Here is a 22,621-nt window from a genome sequence, read left to right on the forward strand (position 1 = left end):
AACAGGGAATTTTCTGGTCTGTTGGGATTTAAAAACTCTGTTTCTCTCTCCATTGGTTTTAAGAAGAAAGAAGGGATTCTGTTAAGGATGAGGAAGAGGAGAGCTTTCTGATCAGTCGATTCTTTTCCTGCTCATCATCGATTTCTACCCTATTTTCTAGCCACAAAAGAATTATTACATTTTGCCCAATTGAGAGAAGAGTGGACGCTTGTGGCCTGGAACCATTTTGGGTGCTGTGGGAGGGGCACTGTAAAGATTCTTGAAATTGCCCCTGAGGAAGAATTCCTTTCCTTTCTCAGCTGTCAGTTGGCATCTGCCCAGCCTGTGGGCCCTGCCTGATTGGTTAGGAAGACCCACATGTGTAGCAGGTTGTTGATTGTGTCCCTCAGAGTGGACACAGCATCCTGTTTCACCCAGGGGAACATCCTGGAGGGTTTTCCTGACCACCTTGGGTCTTCCCGGTGGGAGTGTCAGGGAGCATCAGAAGCATAGTCAGGGCCAGTGCCTCAGACGGGACTCTGCCTGCATCTGACTCCACCACCCCGCCCTTTGGAAGGGCCACACAGAGGGAAGTATTCCCTTCTGGGAGAGCCTGGCTGGGCCACACCATAGGCTGTACCACCCATGCCTGTAGAGCCAGGCATATGGTGAATTTGGCCAGGGGAGGTCAGATGAGAGGCCAGCCAGGTTTTGGGTAGTTGGGACTTAGGTCCAGCGCCAAGGGATGGTGACTGATTCAACCTCCAGCCCTCTCCCCTTCCTAGAAATCAGGAGTTGGGCTGAAAGTTCTAGCCTCAAATCACCATCAGTTCCCTTGGCAACCAACCCCCATCCTTAAGTGATTTGCAGAAATCCCCTCATCCATCTAACAGAAGACACCTTTAGTCCTCTCATCGTTTAGGAAATCCCAAGGGGCGTAGGAGCTCTGTGCCAGGAATGGGGACGGAGGTCAGATACATGGTCAGATACATATTTCTCACTAGACCTCACAACATCACACCTTGGCACTGTTGGGGGACCATGTTGGGGGACCGTGTTTGTATGCATCTTTCACTGTGGAGTCCACAACAGGTCCTGAGGAATCAGATGAGGCTCCTCAGTCCCTGGCCCTGACCCCAGGCACCTCCATCCCCCACTTTAAACCCCTTTGCGGGGGGTCTCTTATGCTGGTGTGAATCCTGGAAGCTTCTGGGACAGGATCATTCCTGGAGCCACATGTGTGAACAGGCTTCGTCCCCCCTTCCATCCCCTGCAGGATGGCTGTGCCCATCAGCATCACCAACCCTGACCTGGTGAGGCACAGCACCGAGCTTTTCATGGACAGCGGCTTCTCCCCCCTGTGCCAACGGATGGGGGCCATGGTTGCCTTCAGGAGATTTGAGGATTTCACCAGGTACTGAGTCTCCCAAATACCCGGAGCAGAGCGGCTGACATGGGTGGGGAAGCTAGTGAATAGTCAGCCTTCCCACGCAGGCAGGCTCTTGTATGAGCCTCCCTGCATTTGGATCCTGGCCACATGCTTCCTACCTGTGCCACTTCGCAGCAGCCCTAGGAGGTGCAGCGGTTACTTTTAGTCTCCTCTTTTGACTGGGAGATGAGGTGACATAGTGAGGGTCTCCCAGCCAGTAAAGGGGAGTGTCCAGCTGTGCCATCTTCTTGACTCTTGGGGATGTGCCATCAGAGAACCTGGGACCTAGTCTGGAGCCACACAGCTCTGCAGAGCTGGATGAGCCCCCAGAGGGTAGCTGGGGAAGAGGGAGGGATGGGGCTGACCTGCAACCATGTGGGGCAGTCTCCCTCACCCTCCCTTCTGCCCTCTACCCCCAGAAACTTTGATGAGGTCATCTCCTGCTTCGCCAACGTGCCCAGGGACACTCCCCTCTTCAGCAAGGTCCGCAATTCCCTCTTTTCTGAGGATGACAACAAGGTAAGTATCTGAGCAGGAAGCAAGCCTAGGAGGGGATGGGCATGGGCTGGTACCCCCAAACCTTTCTACTGCCCGCCCCTGTTTTTTTCTCCCAGAACCTCAGAGAGGAGCCGATTCACATTCTGAACGTCGCCATCCAGTGCTCAGACCACCTAGAGGATGAAAAGCTGGTGCCGATTTTGCGGACCTTCGTGCAGTCCAAGGTAGGTTCATGTGGCCTGGTTTGGCCCCTGGAGGAAGGGGTGCCTCTTGAAAAGAGAGGTGTCCCATGCCCCCAAGTGGTCTTGGGGAGGCAGTCCTGCTGAGTTCTTCCGTGTGCAGCCCTGGCTTCCCATCCTCGAGCTGCTGCCACTCGTCACGGTGACGGTGGGCAGAGCTGGCCCACTGGCAGGCCCCCACGTCTTCCCACTAACAGGATGGCATTTCTCTCCCCCAGGGTGTTGCAGTGATTAAATGGATTAAATGGATTAAAAGGATGAACACACCATCAATACATCAGACACTCAATAAATGGTTTTAGATTTAGGGGGAGTTTTTTGTTTTACTAACCCAGAAAACTCAGTTTTATTAACTGAGTTTATTAACAACCAATCATGTATGCAAATAACCACAAGTTGCTTGTATAAACACGTGGTGACCACTGCCAGCATATTCTCACCCTGGCAGTGGGGCAGCTATTATGTGTGCTCCAGGACCTCAGCTACAAATAGATGTGGAGCAGCTTCGTGGGTAGTAGAAACAGATGCTGTGAGACTTTGGGCAGGTTACTTGACCTCTCTGATTGTGAGTTTTCCCATCTGTAAAATGAAATACTGACATTTGTAGCTCATAAGTTAATCAAATCTGTGGGATTCCTGTCTAGCTCTTAGTCCTTTACCTGCCTTTACCAGCCTCTCTTGGTCTGAACTTCAAGAACATGTAGGAATTTTCAGTTGCTTCTTTGTGTGTTCCTACCATGGAAGGGACACCCCTTTGCATCCCTCAGAGGACCTGGCCTGGTGCTCTCTGGATAGAAGATGTTAGGAGAATGATGCCCAGTCACAAGTAATGTCTTGAAAGCTTAGGACATTGCTGTCTGTAACTTAGCATTTCCTTAATCAACTATGTAATGATATTCATTCTGAAAAATATTTAAGGAACAGATGAAGCTTAAAAGTAGGTTTTAAAACAAAACCCATAGCCACAGCACCCACTGTGGAGGCCTTGGCCTGCGTCCCTTCATCCTGTTTCTCCTGGACACGGCTGGTGTCCCTACTGGATCTGCAGCTTGGCCCCTGTCTAATGAGATATTTTTTTACATTATACATTTCTATATGATTTAACATTTTTTACTTAAAGCAGATCTGTGTGTACACATTTGCACAAACACATACATCCACATTTGCACATACACTTACATTCACACACACATCCTTTGATAGTTGAGAACCAAAAATCAGGCTCCGGTGAGCAGGCTGGTTGTCCCCCATCAGACCCCACTTCACCGTGCCCTTGACCCTGCTCTCTTTCCAGCCTGCAGTCTCTCAGGAGTCTTCTGTGTGTCGTTGAGCCTCATTCTGAAATGGGCCAAGACCATTTACTTCCCCTGATATTTTTCCTTACCCCCAGCAATAACTGACCATTGTCCTGACTTCTAATAACATGGGTTCGTTTCCTCTGTTGTTAAATTCCCTAAGAATGAAATCATCAGGTCTGTAATCTCTTGGCTTTTTTTGGTTCAACTTGTCTTTTAAAAAAATACTTAATAGTTTCCATTCTCCAAGTTTGATTGAAGATGGTATGAAATAGTTTTAAAAACATGGTGTATATAAGTTATTAAGTGTAGTTATATTTATTAAATATATTAATGTATATATTAAATAGATATTATATATTAAATATAGGTTGAGTGTACATATATTAATTATATTAAATCATAGTTAATAAATGCAGCTTTATTAACTATGATTCACATACCACACTGTTCCCCCATTTAAAATATATGATTCACTGCTTTTTGGTGTATTCCCAGAGTTGTGTCACCATCACTGTGAGGATTATATTTAGGACATTTTCACCACCCCTGACCCACAAAAGAACCTTTGTGTCCTCTCTCGCCTCCCTCACCTTGCCAACCCGGACTACCACTAATCCACTTTCTATGAATTTGCTCATTATATCACACAAATGGAATCCTACAGCCTGAGATCTTTTCACCCGGCATATTTTCAAAGTTTGTCCATGGGGAATACATATCAGAATGTCCCTCCTTTACACGGATGACTATTATTTTGTGTGTTTCATTTTTAATGCAGAAAAACATCCTCGTGGATTATGGACTCCGGAGACTCACATTCCTGATTGCCCAAGAGGTCAGTCCAAATCTCAGCCCATCTCTGCGAGGCTTTTCCATTCCCCAGCTTCCATGCCACTGATTTGATGTCTGTCCTGCAGCTTGGGGTGGAAGAGATCAGTGGCTGGAGAAGAGAAGGCTTTCAAAGGCTTCATCTAGAAGCACCTAGGGTTAGCCTTAGAAATCGCAGAACAAGTACACAGATATTTAAGTGAGTCTTGCTTGCTCTAATTGTCTTTTGTATGAATATCTTTTTTACAGAAAGAATTTCCCAAGTTTTTCACATTCAGAGCACGAGACGAGGTATGAGCAGATGCTGGAGTATTGCTCCCTCTTTCCTGCTATCTTTGATGTTCACGAGGAACAGAGTTTCTGGTCCTTTGGGAACCCCCACATTCTAGAACACAGCAATGTTTGTGTGGACTCCAGCCTTCCTCTGGGACTACGTTTCCAATGACAACCTCTTGTTTCTTCCCTGGACCTCAGGACCTTGTGCTTCCCAAACTTTCAGCCTTTACTACAGGTTTCTCTCTCGTTCAGGGAATAGCTAAACGGACCACTTTTTACTTGCTGGTGTATTCAGTAAGATGGTGCTCCCAACCTCTCTTTCTTAGGTTCTTCTCAAACACTGGTTGGCAAACTAGGGCTTGTAGACTGGCCACCTGTTTCTATAATCCAAATTTTATCAGAACTCGACTGCCCCATTTGATCACCGATCATCTGGGGGGCTTTGTTGCACCATCAACATGACTGAGGAGAGCATGTGGTCCATCTGCCTAACACATCTCCTCTCTAGCCCTTTAAGAATTTTCTGACCCCTCTTCTGGAATCAGAGGGCTTATTCCCAACATAGATTCAAGCCTTCACCAAATTCAGAGATTGGGATTTTAATTCCTCCAATGCCTGATGTGTAGCTAAGACCCATCCTTTCTCTAGATGCTTCATTTTCTCTTCACGTCTCCAGCACTGTCAGTTGCTTCCTCTTCCACAAAGAGATATAGGCTTGAGTGACTGCTCAAGAAATACTCTGAGCTGTTCCAGAACAGGCTGGCAGTGCTGGCAGGTGCTGAGGATGAGCTCGGAGCATTAGGCTGTACCCCCAAATTGCAGTGCTCAGGACTGCCCTACATTAGCAAACCCCTGAAGCTCTTGAGCCCTGGGGCTTGCTCACAATCAGGTGCTATACCCGAGACCTCCAAGGGTCTGCAGGACGGGGCGAGGGTCAGGCAGGCATGCGGGTGGCCTCAACATCAAATCTCACATGTGTCCTGTGTCTCCACTCTCTGGTTGGCCTGCAGTTTGCAGAAGATCGTATTTACCGCCACTTGGAGCCAGCCCTGGCGTTCCAGCTGGAGCTCAACCGGATGCGGAACTTCGATCTGACCGCTGTGCCCTGTGCCAACCACAAGATGCACCTTTATCTGGGTGCTGCCAGGGTGAAGGAAGGTACTGAAGTCACGGACCACAGATTCTTCATCCGCGCCATCATCAGGCACTCGGACCTGATAACGAAGGTAAAATGTCCCAGGGAGGGCTGTCCTCTCCTGCACTGGCCTTCCCCCTCCACTTTGTGCCATGCCCTGGGCTGCAGGCAGGATGTTCTGGATATACACCATCCTCCCCTTGTACCCACAAGGGGGTAGGGGGGAGTCAGACTGTGCCTTTGGTTGTTATTTTCAAGTCCCTGCTGGTGTCATGTGTATCTCAGTGCAAGAGGATTGAGAGATACTGTTCAGGGGCTTTCTTCTGTTTGCTGGTTGTGTGATCATTTTTATTATTTCTTGCATTAAAAAAATAAGCCATGATTACATTGTGAAAATCTCAAGCAATACTTGGTATGTAAAAGTGGTTTTAAGTAGTAATTTTAAAAATCAAGAAGGATCCAGAAGCCTGGCTGTCAGGGGTCAGCCTTGGTGGAGACTCTTCTAGACCTAATTCTATATGAGGAACTGTAGACGTCACATTACTGTTGGGAGCTCAGGGTGGGTGGATCATTTGAAGACTTGATTTTTGCTGTCCAGTTACTCTCAGGCTACTTTCCATGCTAATGCAGATGGTCCAGGCTATTTCCTGGCGTGGACGTAGCATGGGTGGAAAGCTTTAACGCCCTGTGGGTGGATGTTAAGCTGATCTCAGCTTTTTGCTGCCTCAGTCTACTAGATACCTTAATAGGTTTTTTAAAAAATTATTCAGGTAGGGGGAGGCCGACACATGAGAGACAGTTATCATTGAAAGGAGAGGTCAGTACGCACAGTGCCCAAGAGGAGGGCACATGCCCTATCACAGAGGAAGCACCAGGGTGCCCCCAGAAGCAAAGGAAGAGGGGGACACTGGACAAGAGCCTTTATTGTGGCTTCTGTGGGAAGGAATGGATGAGGCAGGGTAAGCAGGCTTAGGAGGGGTGGCTGGAGCGATTCCAGCCAGCTCTGGAGCACAGGTGCCATCTCTAGTTGGCTGGTACTTGGCACTGCGGTGCTTAGGGCAGGTGGGCGGATTGTGCGGATAGGGCCTAGAGCCTGTAAGCCTTAGACAGAAGACGTGTGCTCTGGGGTGGCCAGTTTGCATTGGAAAGTGTGTTCATGGGAGGGTCACTTACTGTTTCTGGGAGGGGCCGCCCCTCCAGGGTCCACCGGGCTACAGATGTCAAAGCGTAACATGGAAAGTAGAGGACACGGTGAATACCCCAGACAGCCTTTGCTGTCCCTTTGCCTCTGGCAGGCTCTACCATCCTCGGCTGGCATGCCCAGGCGGGTGGTGGGGTGGGGAGAGACACTGAACAGAGGGGGTGGGTTCTGCCTCCCGCCTCAGCGGCTGCTCTTCCTCCTTGGCAGGAAGCGTCCTTTGAGTACCTGCAGAACGAGGGTGAGCGGCTACTGCTGGAAGCCATGGATGAGCTGGAAGTGGCGTTCAACAACACCAGCGTGCGCACCGACTGCAACCACATCTTCCTCAACTTCGTGCCCACCGTCATCATGGACCCCTCCAAGGTCTCACCAGGGCTCTTGCCGGGCTCTGGGTGTCACTTCACAGGGCCCCGGGGCACTCTGTGACCTGCTGCTGTGGGCTGTACCTCCTGGCACCCGCGACCTGACTTACAGGACGGGCATGTGCCTGTTGGAGCCCAGGTGCTCAGGTGGAGAATAACCTTCCATGGTTTATTTCCAGAGCACGTTTTAGCCACTGCCCATGAGACAGTGCTCTGGTATTCACCCTTCACAGCCACGCTGCCCTCAGGGCAGTGCAGATGCTGCAAAACAAAATGTCCCCTCCTGATTCTAGGCCCTGTGGGTGGGTGGGAGGGGAGTGAGAACCTGGGTGTGTGGGTGGAAGGGGAGTGAGAACCTGGGCCTTCTCCATTGGCTGGGTCTTCACAAGAGAGAGAGAGTGCATGGTAGTGATTCTGGGATAAAGTCCTGGTACATCAGCTTGGCGTCTGTGGGTGCAGATGCCCCATGTGGATACCCCAACTCCACCAGAGCATGTAGTTCCCAGAGATGAAAATGCTTAAGATGTGTGGGAGAGAGAAATGGTGTTACGTGGAGGCACTCGCTCTCATATACCAGCCTCACTTCCCTCATCTGTAAAGAGAGATATGAACCTCACCTCTCCGAGAAACTGAGGCTGGAATGACACAGTGAGCTTTAGATGCCTTTGGTTATCATTAGAGAATAGTTGTGGGATACATACTATGTCCCAGGCATTTTGTTTTTTGTTTTTTGTTTTTAAGATTTATTTATTTATGCATGCAAGAACTGGGGTATAAGCTAGAGGTGGGGTGGGGGCGGAGTGAGAGGATTCACCAGAGACAGAGTGGGGAGCAGAACAGGCAGATCTACTGAAATACATTGCTGAGGGGAGCAGCGGGGAGACAGGAGAGGTCTGCTATGCCATGTAGGTCACCTCCCTGGCCAGCCGGGGATCCAACTCCTGCTGTAGTGGCTGGCGACAGCTTGATAGTGCTGTCTTTAACCCCTGCGCCACCAGGGAGGCCCTGTCCCAGCCATTTTGTATGCAGTAGGTAGCTTGTGTCACTATTCTAAGTGCCAGGATGACAGCAGGTATGTGCAGAGCAGGCTCTGAAATTGCATTCGCTGTGATGGGGCAGATCGAGGAGTCAGTGCGCTCCATGGTCATGCGCTACGGCAGCCGCTTGTGGAAGCTCCGTGTGCTGCAGGCCGAGGTCAAGATCAACATCCGCCAGTCCACAGCCGGCAATGCTATCCCCATCCGCCTCTTCATCACCAACGAGTCAGGCTACTACCTGGACATCAGCCTCTACGAAGAAGTGACTGACCCCAGATCCGGAAATGTAAGGCGGGGCGGGCCCCCAAGCACAGGTCCAAGGGAGGCCCGCTGCTGGGGAGAGCAAGCCATAGGTTTAAGGGATGACGGTGCCCATGTCACCTGCTGTGTTGGGGTGGGGTCGCTCCTCTGCGTTTTATGATAAACATGTTAGCTTCCAAATCCCAGCGCAATCTCCCAGGGAGGATGCATGCAAAGTTTAATCCATTCTAGGACTACATTTGAGATAAAATGTGGAGTAGCGTGGTTGATTATAATCAATTTCTCAGATTGGTTCACTGAGGGAAATGGATATTTACCCCAATCAGGTTTTAAGAACAGACTTTGAAAAAGAGAATTAAATTTCCTACTGGCAGTCACATGTCGTTTTATTTTGAAAGACTCTCTAGAAGCTGCAAAAATAGTAGAGAGAAAAAAAAAATAGTAACAGTGTGCAGTGATTGCATCTTACATAACTCAGGACCTTGTGGAAACAGGAAATTTTACACTGGTACAGTCGCGCTCACTCAAATGCAGACTTCATTCAGATTTCGTCAACTTTCACGCCCAGTCTTGTTTGGGTGTGTTGTACTCTAATACATTTTTGGAGCCACGTCACCACACTCGCCCCTGGTGCTGGTGGACCACCGTGGCAAAGGGGAAGAGATTGGCACTCGGCTGTGTGATGAGACCTGCTTGCCTCCCCCACCCGCCACCGTGGCGTTTTCACTGAGGCGAGGGGAGAAATCACTGGGGCTGGAGACTGCTTCTCTGAGGCTGGTCTTCCTTACTGTCTGTCTTTCTTTCCTTCTGGTCCAGATCATGTTTCACTCCTTTGGCAACAAGCAGGGGCCCCAGCACGGGATGTTGATCAACACTCCCTACGTCACCAAGGACCTGCTGCAGGCCAAGCGGTTCCAGGCCCAGTCCTTGGGGACCACCTACGTGTACGACTTCCCGGAGATGTTCAGGCAGGCAAGTCCAGCAGCTCAGGTGCACCACCACCTGGGTCCTCTCTGGGGGCCGCCAGCACTGCACGCCCCCGCCCCCCGGCCCCGGCTACAGAACTAGGTCCTCGTCAAGAGAGAAATTAATACTGGGGATGAGTTCCTGGTATTTTTTTCTAAACAAACCAGATTTTATTCCAATAATGGTATAGAAATATAGGAAAATAAAGAAAATTGGGAAGATTATTAAGGTAGACTTGGGAAATACAAAAAAGTAGGAGTAAGCAAATGAAATTTCTCCCATGTGTAATTAATCTCTCTGCCATTGATGACTACAATAACAGTTTAGTATATTTCCTTCAACTGCCTTTTCTATGCCTTTGGTTGTTTTTTTTAAAAATTAATTAATTTATTTATACAAGCACTGGGTACAGTCAGAAGCGTGGGAGGGTGAGAGAATTCACCAGAGCCAGAGCGGGGAACAGAACAGGTAGACTGATGAAGTACACTGCTAAGGGGAGCAGTGGACACAGCAGGAGAGGTCTGCCGCGCCATGTGGGACCCTTGCTGGTGGCCGGGGATCGAACCGGTGCTGCAGAGGCTGCGGGCAGCTTCACAGCCCAGCGCTCAACTGCTGCGCCACCAGGGGAGGCCAGCTGTTTGTTTGTTTGTTTGTTTGTTTGTTTTTCAAACATGGTAGGGCCTTTGAAGGAGACTGAACACACTGGCATTGGAGGGCTGTTTACATCCCTGTCCCTTGCTGGTGAATGATGTTTATGAAACAGGTCGTGGACCTTCCACTGTAGACAAGAAGGTGACAGTGGGCTTCAGCATAGGAGCTGCAGAATAGTAGGAAAAGCTGCTGTCTAGGGTCCCCCAGACCTGGGCTTGTCTCCTGGGTCTCCCTGTGCTTTATATCTGTCCCTGGGCAAGTCCCTTCACCTCTCTGGGTCTCAGTTTCTCTTCTGTAAAGCGAGGATAATAATAATACTCATCTTGCAAGTTGTTATAAGAAATATATGTATTTAGTCGGTGCTTAATAAATGGGAGCTTTTATGACTAAGAACGTCATTGTCTGTGTCCTCTGAACTCAAGGGCCACAGGACAAGAAACAGACAAATTAGGAGTAAGTTCGTTTCCTTTCTTTTCTTTTCTTTTTTTTTTTTTAACATCCGAAAGGGCAGGTTTATTATTTAAAAAAAAGGGAGAGACGAATAAAGGACATTTGCATAGACACAAGCGCTGCTTGTCTCAGAAAGAGCTGCTTGTCCCCTTTCATTTAGATAAGGAAGCAGAATATTTTAGGAAACCCATAATCTGAAAACTTAAAATGGAAAATTTCCTAGAAAAGCATATCTTATCAAAGCTGACACAAGCATAAGTGAAACATCTAAATAGATTATAAGCATTATAAGTATTGAAATAATAATTTAAAAAAATCTAACCACTAAAATTGGGTTCTGGTGACTTTATAACAGTTTTTGTAAACTTTCAAGGAACAGAGAATTCCCCTATAAGAATTCCCTTACTGAAATGCACTGCTGAGGGGAGCATCGGGTGAGACAGGAGAGATCTGCTGTGCCATGTCGCTCCCTGGCCAGGGATCAAACTATGCTGCAGTGGCTGCAGATAGCCTGATAGTGCTGACTTTAACCCCTGCGCCACCAGGGAGGCCCCAACATTTTATTTTTTTAATGGATGTATATAGGGTGAAATTAAAACACAGCAGCATGCAGAGAGAGCAAATTCAGGAAGATGGGTACCTGGGGGTTGGTGGGAAGGAGGCTGGGAGTGGGTTGGGAGGGGTACACCAGGAGCTTCACCACACTTAAGCATCTATGAAAAAAAATTGTGATTTGACAAAAACATGAGATGAGAGCTCATATATTTATTATCCTGAATTTTTGTGCACTTTTAATAATTGATAAAAGAAACAGAACTAGAAAATATACCTCCCTACTGATGACTTCAGGTTTTTCTTTCCTTCCCTCTCTCCAGGCTCTCTTTAAACTGTGGGGCTCCCCAGACCAGTACCCCAAAGACATCTTGACGTACACAGAGCTGGTGCTGGACCCACAGGGCCAGCTGGTGGAGATGAACCGGCTTCCCGGAGGAAATGAGGTGAGAACACAGCCAGCCGAGCTGGAATGGCCCTTCCCCAAACTCCCCACCTGAGAGAACGAACCCCTTCTCCCGTGTGCCCGCCTCCTCCCCAGGTGGGCATGGTGGCCTTCAAAATGAGGTTTAAGACCCAAGAATATCCAGAAGGGCGAGACGTGATCGTCATCAGCAACGACATCACCTTCCGCATCGGGTCCTTCGGCCCCGGGGAAGACCTTCTGTATGTGCGGGCATCGCAGATGGCCCGGGCAGAGGGCATCCCCAGAATCTACCTCGCAGCCAACAGTGGGGCCCGCATTGGCCTCGCGGAGGAGATCAAACACATGTTCCAGGTGGCCTGGGTGGACCCAGAAGACCCCCTCAAAGTACGTCACAGCACCAGGGAGGGGTGTGATTCCCCTTACCTAGCATTGTATTTTGGGGTGGGGGTAGAAAGAATCCTACGTTTTATTTCTTCAACACAGATACACATACAGCACATAAACGGGCATCCTAGGAGAGGGTGGTAATTAGGAAACTAATTGAGAAACCCTGGGTCAGGGCAAACCCGTGAGGTTGTGTGGTGAGGACGAGTGGCTAGCGTTTCCCACAGCACAAACCTCCAGTTTCCACCTGTGACTCAGCGGTGTTAACATCCATCAAGGTAACAGGTTCCTAACATGCTGTGGTAAACATGCCGTTTGCTAACATGACATTTTTAAAAAGCAGGGGTTAGACTCAGAACCTCACTGAAGTCTGTTTTTTTCTTAAGGGATTTAAATACCTCTACCTGACCCCTCAAGACTACACCAAAATCAGCTCTCTGAACTCCATCCACTGTACACACATCGAGGAAGGAGGAGAGTCCAGGTAAAGAACTCACCGGGCGGGGGAACTCATTTCCCCTGCAGGGAATTTCAGCAGTGAATGGGGAATGGTCTCTGTCTCTGGGCTTGGGATGATCTTTTTAAGTGGGATGGTGGCGCTGCCCTGTGGCCCTCCATGGTGGGCACAGGTGACTTAGACACCTGGGGTGTTGGCCAGGGTGAGCCCATCCTTGTCAGTCCATAATGAGTCACCCCTTGCACAAAACCAGAGTTAGGTTCTCCCCCCACCATGTCCCAGAAGCTGCAGGCTCACAGCCTATCTCCGAATTAGCCAAAGTGATGCCACTGTCATTTGGCAAGCTGTGCAGGTGTGGGCAGGGTGAGGGCTCTGCCTGGTAAGAATGCCAAAGATTATCTTTTCCAGGGAATATTGCCTTTTTTTTGTTTTTGTTTTTGTTTTTTTTAGTGAGTAAATCAGAATTTCCTAGGCTAAGTTTTCTGGTTACTTGGTGATATGAGGAGTGAGAGGTAGAGAGAAAATTTTCCATGACCAAGTTAGCTTGAGAAACACTGTGTTTAATGTGATCTAACAGGATCCTAGGTTGCTTTGGAGGAATGCTAGGTGGGGTGACATTTCAATAAGACAGCCTCCAAACAGACGTCTGTGGTTGGAAGGTGACAAATGGGGGTGCCATACCTGCCTTTCTGGCAACTTTTGGGCCAATCATGAAAGCCCTAGACCCCTGCTTTCCTTTTGCCTCTACCTGCTGTCACCTTCCTACCCTCACCTTTCTCTTCCTTCTGCCTTTGGTCTTGGGCTATGCATCCCTCTTGGATTTTTCTCGACTAGACCTCAGTCTTTGGTTCTTGAAGGTATGTGGTCACGGATATCATTGGGAAGGATGATGGCCTGGGCGTGGAGAATCTGAGGGGCTCAGGCATGATTGCGGGGGAGTCTTCCCTGGCGTATGAAGAGATCGTCACTATCAGCTTGGTGAGTTTCCCCTAGTTTTTCTTTTATACCTCAACCTTTTATATTATGAAACTTCAAAATAGTTACAAAAGTAAAGAGATAATGAGCCCTTTGTAATGAGCCATTGTCTGCTCTATCTTTAAACACTTCTTCGAAACACTTCTTGGACAGGAGGCCAAGGCCAGGCGAGCCTGAGGATCAGGCTTTTTGCCTTTGTTGTTTGGCCCCGAATCAATTGCCATGGCCAAGCTCTGACTTCCATGTGTGCCCAGCGGGTTCCTGGGCTATCCTCGGGAATTCAGAAAGGATCCTGTCTCCCCAGGTGACCTGCCGAGCCCTTGGGATCGGGGCCTACCTGGTGAGGCTGGGCCAGCGGGTGATCCAGGTGGAAAACTCCCACATCATCCTCACAGGAGCCAGTGCTCTCAACAAGGTGCGGGCCAGGGGTCATTTAACATTCCCATTGTCTCCTGATTGGCGGGGGTGGGTTCCTCAACAGAAAACCTGTTTCAGTCCTACTATGTGAGAACTATTTATCCAGTTTGCAGCATGTGTGTGTATATACATCTATCTATATGTTAAGCTCTTTTGATAGAACTAACTTTCTGCATTACATTTTTTAAGTAAATTTAAATCATTCAATTACAAATGTATTAAGATGGCATTGCACATTGCAGAAAATTTTAAAAAGACCAAAGAAAAAGGACTGTTGCTCCGAATGTAATTTGGTCTACTGTTTCCCTCTCCTGTCTTTTCGTGGTAGACACTTAGTGAATGTGCTACTTGGTGTTCTTTTTCACTGTATGGAAATGTGTTCTAAAGCTTGTGTCATATGATATCTGCTAAGATCTTCCCCCCACCCCCACCCCACCCAGGGTCTCAAAAGTCTGAGCCAGCCGCAGCAGCGGCACCTGGGAACTTGCCAGCAGTGTATGTTCTCAGGCCCCACTGCAGACCTGCTGCATCAGAAACACCTGGGGGACTTTGCTGGATCACTGATTTTCAAATTGGGCTGCACATTGGAATTATCTATAATAGCAAAAGAAAGCAAAGATCCTAATGTCATGGGTCTGGGTGCAGCCCAACCGCAGGGTTTCTGAAAGCTCCCCAGCCACGCTTATGCGCCACCTGGGCTGAGCAGCACCCAGGAGGTGATTTCCAAGTGGCAGAAGGCCCGGGCCAGGCAGGACCTTGCTAACCATGCTGTGTCAGAGCAGGTCCTGGGCAGAGAGGTCTACACGTCCAACAACCAGCTGGGTGGAGTGCAGATCATGCATTACAACGGCGTCTCCCACATCACCGTACCAGATGACTTCGAGGGCGTCTACACCATCCTGGAGTGGCTGTCCTACATGCCAAAGGTGCATTGCCCCCCCCCCAACGCACACAATCCCAGCAACTTCTGCCACCAAGTTCATTTGCAGTGTGGGCTGGTAGGGTAGGGAGCAGGGAGCAATGCATAGGTCGCTGGGGTTCATTTTTCTTTCCTCGTCTCTTACTGACACCCAGCCCCGCACAGCTGTACTTTACTTTTTAGAAAATTCAGTCATCAGGATATGATTGGTGGAGCCTTTAGGAAGGGGTGATTTGCCTCTTGACCATAGTGATCCCTCAAGCTTTGTGGTTGGCCTGGCTTTGATCTCTGGCTTCCTCCTCAGTAGCAGTGTCTCCTAGGGAGTCTCTTAATCTTTTGAGCCTTGGTTTCTCATCTGTAAGGTGACATAACTGGCACTCCCCTGTGGTGTTTTCATTATGAGCAAGTGGAGTGATAGTCCGGATGCTACTCATGAATGTGGACGTTAGCTGCCTCGGGCCGGGCTTCTTTAACAAGGTGTCACCTACGTGATGCTTGAGTCCTTTTTTTGACTGCTCAGTGAGGGTGATGCTCATCCTCTCTGGCTCACGGGGCATCTACTGACCAGCAGCTTAAGAAGAGAAACTAACGAACATGGTTCTTGATTAACTTGACTCACACGGTCTGTGCAGTGAGAGAGGCTGTCGGTCTTCATGATAATTATTTCTAAAAGGTAGTTTCCAGAGACCAGATTATCTTACATCTCTGTCAAGAACCCCAAGTCCAGGGCCTCCCCTGGTGGCGCAGTGGTTGAGCGCTGGGCTGCGAAGCTGTCCGCAGCCTCTGCAGCGCCGGTTCAATCCCTGGCTGCTCCCCGGCCACCGGAGGAGGGTCCTACATGGTGCGCAGACCTCTCCTGCCGCCCGCTGCTCCGCTCAGCAGTGTACTTCGTTGGTCTGCCTGCTCTGTTCCCTGCTCCGGCTCTGGTGAATTCTCTCACCCTCCTGCGCTTCTGACTGTACCCAGTGCTTGTATAAATAAATAAATAAATATTAAAAAAAAAAAGAACCCCAAGTCTAAATATCATAAATGTCCGTTCCCACTCCCTTGCGGTGGGTTTTCCCATTGCCTGCCAGCTCATCACTGTCTGCAGCCAGCCTCTTTCCCCCACTTTCCCTCTTAATCTGGCTTTGTGTAGCTGTAACAATGCCTTTGTGCCTTCTTTTTACTTCCTAGCATCATGGAGTCTATCTGCACCCTGAAGTGAGTCCAGGAGTCCATAAACTAGATTTCAAGAGACTCTCTGGGATGGCCAGTCCTTGTCTGACATTTTTCAACCAGAACGGTGGCTTTAGAAATCCTAGAGAGGGGTTACTGCTGTATCCAGGCATAGTAGTCAGAAGAGGCTGGGCAAGGAGCAGATCACAGGCACTATTGATGGCAAGGGAGACTGAGTTGGAGACCTGGTTTTTCTTTCCTAGGATAACCACAGTCCAGTCCCTATCACCACACCCACTGACCCCATTGACAGAGAAATTGAATTCATCCCATCCAGAGCTCCCTACGACCCCCGATGGATGCTTTCAGGAAGACCTCACCCAAGTAAGTTGTAATGCATTTTGCCTGATGCTTGGGTCTTGGGTTTCTTGTCTGGTCCTGGACAGAAGAACATTAGGTGGAAGTGCTGATGGTCACTCATCTCAGACAGGTACACTTGAGATAAATTTCAGGGGCAGTAACTCTTTGCTTTTCCTGAACTATTGACAAGAAAGGATGGAAACAGCCTCTGGTCTGGAGTTGACAGAGGTGCAGCAGAGGCCATGGCTTCCTCTTTTTTTTAAAAAAGATTTATTTTTATTTATATAAGAACCAGGGTACAGGCCAGAGGTGTGGGAAGGTGAGAGGATTCATCAGAGACAGAGCGAGGAACAGAACAGGCAGACCGACAGAAATATTCTGCTGAGGGGAACAGCGGGTGAGACAGGAGAGATCTGCCACGCCATGTATGTATCTCCCTGGCCGACCAGGATCAAACCCGCACTGCAGAGACTGGACAGCTTCACAGTGCTGCGTTCAACCGCCTGCGCCACCAGGGAGGCCCCACGGCTTCCTTTTCTAAAGTACACCATGATTGCATATGTGGAAAATCCAGTGTCGAAACTTCACATGGAAGACTGCCTCTCTGTTTCCTTCATCCTTTTCTATCTGGCTAACCCTTTTCAAGGGTGCTCGTGTAAATCATAAGTGAGTTCACCTGGGATGGGCAGGTTAGCTTGTTCTACATCCACGCACACATGCACATCCACACACTGGCAGTATCTCCCCTCTGTCTCTCTCTGAAAGGGGCTGGCTTGCCTCCTGGAGGTGTATGGTTATATTCTGAGCAAACAGAACAGGAAAGCTGAGCTACCCCTGTTACTGTAATCCCTAGGCTAGAATTTCACGTGCTACCAACCACCGTTAGCCTCAGCCTTTTCATCCAGCCACATGGTGCAGTAGAGGTGGCTGCCAGGACCATGCCAGACTCTGCCCTCCAGGGTGGCCCTGTGGCTTCTCTGTCTCCCATTTCTCGTGGGCTTTCTTGCCTGTGACCATGAAGGTGCTGGTTTGATCTTGACAGTTTTCTCCATCTTGTCGGACCAGCCCTGACATTGAAGTTGGGCTGCTTCAGTCCCAGGAGCCAGCCGCTCCTGCAACTTGAGACCCTCAGGCGGCCTGGCCCTTCTTGTCTGCAGGATGGTCGCTTCCACCATGCTAGGAACTGAAGGCTCCATTTCCTCCAGGGACAGCTGCAGCTGACGTCCTCATATTCTCTCTTTCTCTCTGGGAAATGAAATTAAGTGGCTGTTAAGTGGCAGGCAGCCAGCCAGGTCAGGAATGACTTTCCCCAGGCGGGCCACCTCTTCCTGCAGCCCCACCTTCCCAGGTGTCCATCTGCTCCCCTTGCCACCAAGGGAGGCAGAGGCTCTTGTCAGGATTCTGGTGTGTTTGATGGGAACCCATGTATTTGGAGGTTCCATGTGGATTGAGTTCCTGACTTGGTGTGTTTCTTGCTGCCCTGGGTTTTGCCTTTTCTTCTTTGTTTTTGGTATGGTTGTTTTGACTGGGGTGTAGGGTAGTGCAATTTTCCCAGGAAAGCGGCTTTTGAGCTGACAGGTCAGGTTATCTTAGACTATGGGGCAATATGCCCTCCCAGGTGGCCCAGAAACCCTCATCAACCCAGCCCCCTGACCTGGCCTTCTGTCCTTCTGCCCACAGCTCTGAAGGGATCCTGGCAGAGCGGGTTCTTTGACCAGGGCAGCTTCAAGGAAATCATGGCACCCTGGGCCCAGACCGTGGTGACAGGGCGAGCAAGGTAAGCCTGAGGACGGGGCCTGCTGCATGCACCTGACCTACCAGATCTTGGGACCCCCAGGTACTGGGCTGGAAAGTCTTTCCTTCCAGATCACCCCTAGGAACACTTTCTTCTTGGCCTCAGGATTTTCTGAAAGGAAAAGCAATTTGGGACATGGTTTTCTGGAAGATGAACGTCATAAAACCTAGATGCGTCTGTGGCCATAGAAGCCCCCTCAACCAACTTCTGGCTGGGGGCTGGCACCCCTACCCCTGGTGTCCACTCCTGTGGCAGGGCTTCCTAGCCCCAGCAGCCTTGTATCTCTTTGGGGATCAGAATTTGTGTGTCACCCCAAAAAACTGCACATACAACTGTGACCCCCATTTCAGCAGGGGTGCAAGCAGTGGAAGCTGGTGTGTGCACAATGGGCGGGATGCTCAGATGCTCAAAGCTTTCAGAGCCGAGCAGCTCACTCCTCCACCTCTGTGGACAGCTCCTTCTGCCCGAAAGTTCCTCCTGTTGTGAAGGTCACAGCAGCAGCCTCAGAGTTGACCCCTCAGAGTCCTGGCATGAGGTAATTGCTGCAAGTCCTAGCTGCCACATCAAACCTGAGGTCAAGTGTGCTCTGGACCTTCGCATCCTCATGTGTAAAGTAGGGGTGATGATTTATCCCCAAGGGATTGTTGTGAGGAGTAGAAGTGATAATATATGTCAGACACTTACAAGGTGATGAGTGTTGACATGTGGTTAAGGCGATTGTCACTGTCACTATTGTTAGGAACCTCAGTGCAGCTGAGCCTCTGTCTGCCCTGAGCCATTTCTCCTCAAGCATTAGTTTTTAAAACATATTTTCTGTAGAAGTACAGATAATATAATATAAGCATCCCACTTTCTGTGAGATCCAAACTGACAGCAAGAGGGTGGAGCACGTTAGAGCCAAGTCATAGGCTCTATACAGCTCTCTCATCACAGAATAAAGAGACTCTTGGAGGGATGATTCTGAAATCCACACTTGTGCTTAATTTGTAAGCATAATTTAGAAAAATGGGGTCATTAAAGATGTGTGTCCCAGCGTTGTCACTTAAAGGCACTTTTTGCATCAGAGACGGATGAACTGAGAAAGCGGCACAGCAGCACTCTAGGCTACAATAAACCGAGAAACTGGGTAAAAAATAAATAAAAGCTATTTTAAAACTGAGATTATCTTTTTTGAATGCTGAGTAATAGTCCATGGTATATATGTACCACATCTTCTTGATCCAGTCATCTATTTTTGGGCATTTGGGCTGTTTCCAAAGCTTAGCTATTGTAAATAGAGCTGCTATAAACATAGGGGTGCAGGTGTTCTTTGGAATTGATGTTTCTGTGTCCTTTGGGTAAATACCTAGGAGTGGAATTGCTGGATCCTATGGAAGCTCTATGTTTAGCAGGTCGAGGAATCTCCACACAGCTCTCCACAGTGGTTGGACCAGTTTGCACTCCCACCAACAGTGCAGGAGAGTTCCTTTTTCTCCACAACCTCACCAACATTTGTTGTTGCTAGTTTTTTTTAATATGTGCCATTCTCACTGCTGTAAGATGCAGCAACATGGATGGCGCTGGAAGGGATCATGCTCAGCGAGATAAGCCAGAAAGAAAAAGAAAAATACCGGAAGGTCTCACTCATAGCAGGAATCTAGAAAACTTAAATAAGGGACCAGGAAAATGAATAACTATAAGAAAGTGAAAATCAAAATCAACAAAAAACTATGAACCAGAGACACTTTTTAGGGGGTGGGGGGCGGGAGGGGAGGGATTGGGGTCAGAATGGGGGGGTTGCAATTGTATGGGGAATATAAAAATAAAATTTATTATTTAAAAAAAAAAGAAAGAATCATTTTATAAGAAAAAAATAAAACTGAGATTAAATCTATTCCTTCTTTCACATAGCAGCCTTTTCTTTATGTAAAGTCTGCTCTTCCGTATCCCCCAGTTCTGTAGGGTTGTTGAATGACTAAATGAGAATAATCCACTGATGCACACAACATGGGCCAGCCCATAGCAAGCAGGGGTGGTTTCTGCCATCATGGCTTCCCCTAAGCTAAATCTCTTTCAGCTTTCACATCCCTTGACCCTTTCCAGCTGTGACTTGGCCTCTAGATCTGTGCTGTCCATTGTGGTAGCTGCTGGCTGCATATGACAATTGAATGTTAATGAATTAAAATGAGAGGATACATGTTCAGTTCCTTAGACATACTCACCATGTTTCAAGTGCTCAACAGGCACATACTGTTCAGGGCTGTCATATTGGCCAATGTAGTTGTAGAACATGACTATCATGGAAAGTTCTAGTGGACTGACCTGGCTTAACCCTCCCCACCCACAAAATCTAGCACCCCAACAAGAGCACTGACAGTACCTTTCCAGCCTGTAATGTGTGAGGCCTAAATGCTTTGGAGCTGCTTCTTTGCCTTCTAGTAAAATTACCTGCCAGAGTGAAAGTGGGGTGTCCTCTGTATACCCCCAGTCCAGCCATGGCTACCCATTCCCAGAAAACCCATAGAATGTCAGCCAGGGCTAAGTGGCCTCTACTGGACCCAAATCCACCTGGTGGTGCTGTCAGCACTTGGCTCACCTGTGCCCCACCTTGCAGGCTGGGGGGGATCCCTGTTGGAGTGATCGCTGTGGAGACACGGACAGTGGAGGTGGCTGTGCCCGCAGACCCTGCCAACCTGGATTCTGAGGCCAAGGTGAGAGGAAGGGTTTCTGGGCTGCTGTTTCAGCAGACTCAGCTCTCGAGAGTGTGCCTTGGTGGCTGCCTGACTGCCTTAGATGCAGAGTCAGGGGGTCCTTGGCTCTATGGGCTCGGTACCCATTTTGCAGCACTCTCTGTGGAATGCTTCTTCCTCAGAGGATGATAGAGGTTCCTGGAAATGCCTCCCATCTCATGCCCTGGGCCCTGTCACTGTTGTGGGGGGGAACATGACGCATGCTGAGAGGAGCTCAGAAGTCCTAGGGCAGTTCCTAGGCCTGGCTTTGTGGCTGATTCCACCATTGGCACCATGAACCTGTACATGGGGCAACTGGAACCTCCGGGGGCTGCTGTGCGAGGTCCAGCAAGGCGAGTAGTAGCCGAGCCCTGGCTCCATGTTGGTGCCAATGCCAGTGCTGGACTCGGGAAACTGCCCTCGTGTCCTGAGCCACTTTGCAGAGAGGATCTGACCCGGGTGGCTCTGTGTTCCAGATAATCCAGCAGGCAGGCCAGGTGTGGTTCCCAGATTCAGCCTACAAGACAGCCCAGGCCATTAAGGATTTCAACCGCGAGAAGTTACCCTTGATGATCTTTGCCAACTGGAGGGGCTTCTCTGGTGGCATGAAAGGTAAGGCCACCTCTCCATGGTGCCTGAAGCTTCAGGCAAATATAGGATCCCACTGTCTTAGCTGAGCTCCCAACAGCCAGGAGTTCAGGTAATGGCACATTTTATAAAAGAGGAACTGAGGGCTCCTGGGGTGACTTGCTGGAGGTCACATCACAAGGGGCAGGGAGAGCAGGGGCACCCCAGGACACAGCCGGTTCCCATGTGGCCACCTCCCTATGGTGAGACGAGAGGGCGCACGTGCCCTGCCTTCCTAGAGGCTGCTGTGACCTGACCTCGTCCAAGTGCTACTCAAGCTGCCTAGCACATTTCAAGAGGCTGGCCCTCTGTGGGGACCCTTGTTAGCCAGGTGACCTCTCCCAGCCTCAGTTTCCCTCCTTTGTGAAGGGATTAAGGCTACCAAACAGGCCTCAGAGGACCGAGGGAAGGATTCTATGAGCCATTCGTGTGCTGCTGGCATTAGCTCTCGTGTGATCGTGGTTGATTTTCCTTTATTGTTACCACCAAGGGTGTCCGGTGCTTGGAGGGTTGCGTCTTGGTGGAAAATGAGGGGCACACTGCCTCTGGGCCGGAGGGAAGGGCCGTGGTGTTGCTGGGAGGGGAAGGTTTGTGAGGTAGGAACAGTAGGGTGGGTGCAGTCATGAGTGATGGCATCTCAGAGTCAGAGCTGGAAGGAATCTTTGAGATTGCTTGTGCGCTATGACGCTGAGGCCCAGGCAGGGACGGTCACTTGTCCAAGGTCACACAGACACTTAGGGAATGGTCGGAGCCCAGACTGGCTCCTGCCTCACAGCCCAGTCCTCTTTCCTCGGTGCTGGGAAGGCTCCCAGCTGAGCACGCTCTCGGGACCCAGGACATGAAGACTGTGGGGTTTGCATGGGCGCGTGCTGGGTATAAAGTCACTGGTGGACTCTCTGGTGGCTGCTTTGCTTTTCAGACATGTACGACCAGGTGCTGAAGTTCGGAGCCTACATTGTGGATGGCCTGAGGCAGTACAAGCAACCCATCCTGATCTATATCCCACCCTATGCGGAGCTCCGGGGTGGCTCCTGGGTGGTGGTGGACTCCACCATCAACCCCCTGTGCATCGAGATGTATGCAGACAAAGAGAGCAGGTGTGTGTCTCCCCCTCATCTGGCTTAGCCTTTCTTGTTCTCACTCCCAATCCTGAGGCCCCCTCAACTTTGAGCCACTGACCGGGGTTATAGGGGTGTGGTGAAGGATAGAGAGCCTACAGTTTTACTAATCTG

The 22,621-nt window shown here is 49.5% G+C and overlaps 1 protein-coding gene across 2 annotated transcripts in view; it reads left to right on the forward strand.

Moving 5' to 3' along the window:
* ACACB (acetyl-CoA carboxylase beta) overlaps window positions 1-22,621 on the forward strand; it is a gene marked incomplete at both ends in the record, with an annotated part of 76,370 nt that overhangs the window by 49,780 nt on the left and 3,969 nt on the right. For both annotated transcript variants that reach the window (XM_084253860.1, XM_084253861.1), the window contains 20 exons: window positions 1,256-1,393; window positions 1,828-1,927; window positions 2,023-2,130; window positions 4,222-4,278; window positions 4,521-4,562; window positions 5,558-5,773; window positions 7,091-7,246; window positions 8,365-8,568; window positions 9,360-9,515; window positions 11,486-11,608; window positions 11,704-11,973; window positions 12,360-12,457; window positions 13,288-13,408; window positions 13,710-13,820; window positions 14,605-14,748; window positions 16,163-16,283; window positions 17,940-18,036; window positions 20,648-20,744; window positions 21,239-21,374; window positions 22,309-22,486. In XM_084253860.1, the coding sequence (XP_084109986.1) occupies window positions 1,256-1,393; window positions 1,828-1,927; window positions 2,023-2,130; window positions 4,222-4,278; window positions 4,521-4,562; window positions 5,558-5,773; window positions 7,091-7,246; window positions 8,365-8,568; window positions 9,360-9,515; window positions 11,486-11,608; window positions 11,704-11,973; window positions 12,360-12,457; window positions 13,288-13,408; window positions 13,710-13,820; window positions 14,605-14,748; window positions 16,163-16,283; window positions 17,940-18,036; window positions 20,648-20,744; window positions 21,239-21,374; window positions 22,309-22,486 (2,673 nt within the window). The remainder of the gene's footprint in view (window positions 1-1,255; window positions 1,394-1,827; window positions 1,928-2,022; window positions 2,131-4,221; window positions 4,279-4,520; window positions 4,563-5,557; window positions 5,774-7,090; window positions 7,247-8,364; window positions 8,569-9,359; window positions 9,516-11,485; window positions 11,609-11,703; window positions 11,974-12,359; window positions 12,458-13,287; window positions 13,409-13,709; window positions 13,821-14,604; window positions 14,749-16,162; window positions 16,284-17,939; window positions 18,037-20,647; window positions 20,745-21,238; window positions 21,375-22,308; window positions 22,487-22,621) is intronic.

Source organism: Talpa europaea (genome assembly GCF_964194135.1).
Source record: "Talpa europaea genome assembly, chromosome: 14".
NCBI classification, from domain to species: domain Eukaryota; kingdom Metazoa; phylum Chordata; class Mammalia; order Eulipotyphla; family Talpidae; genus Talpa; species Talpa europaea.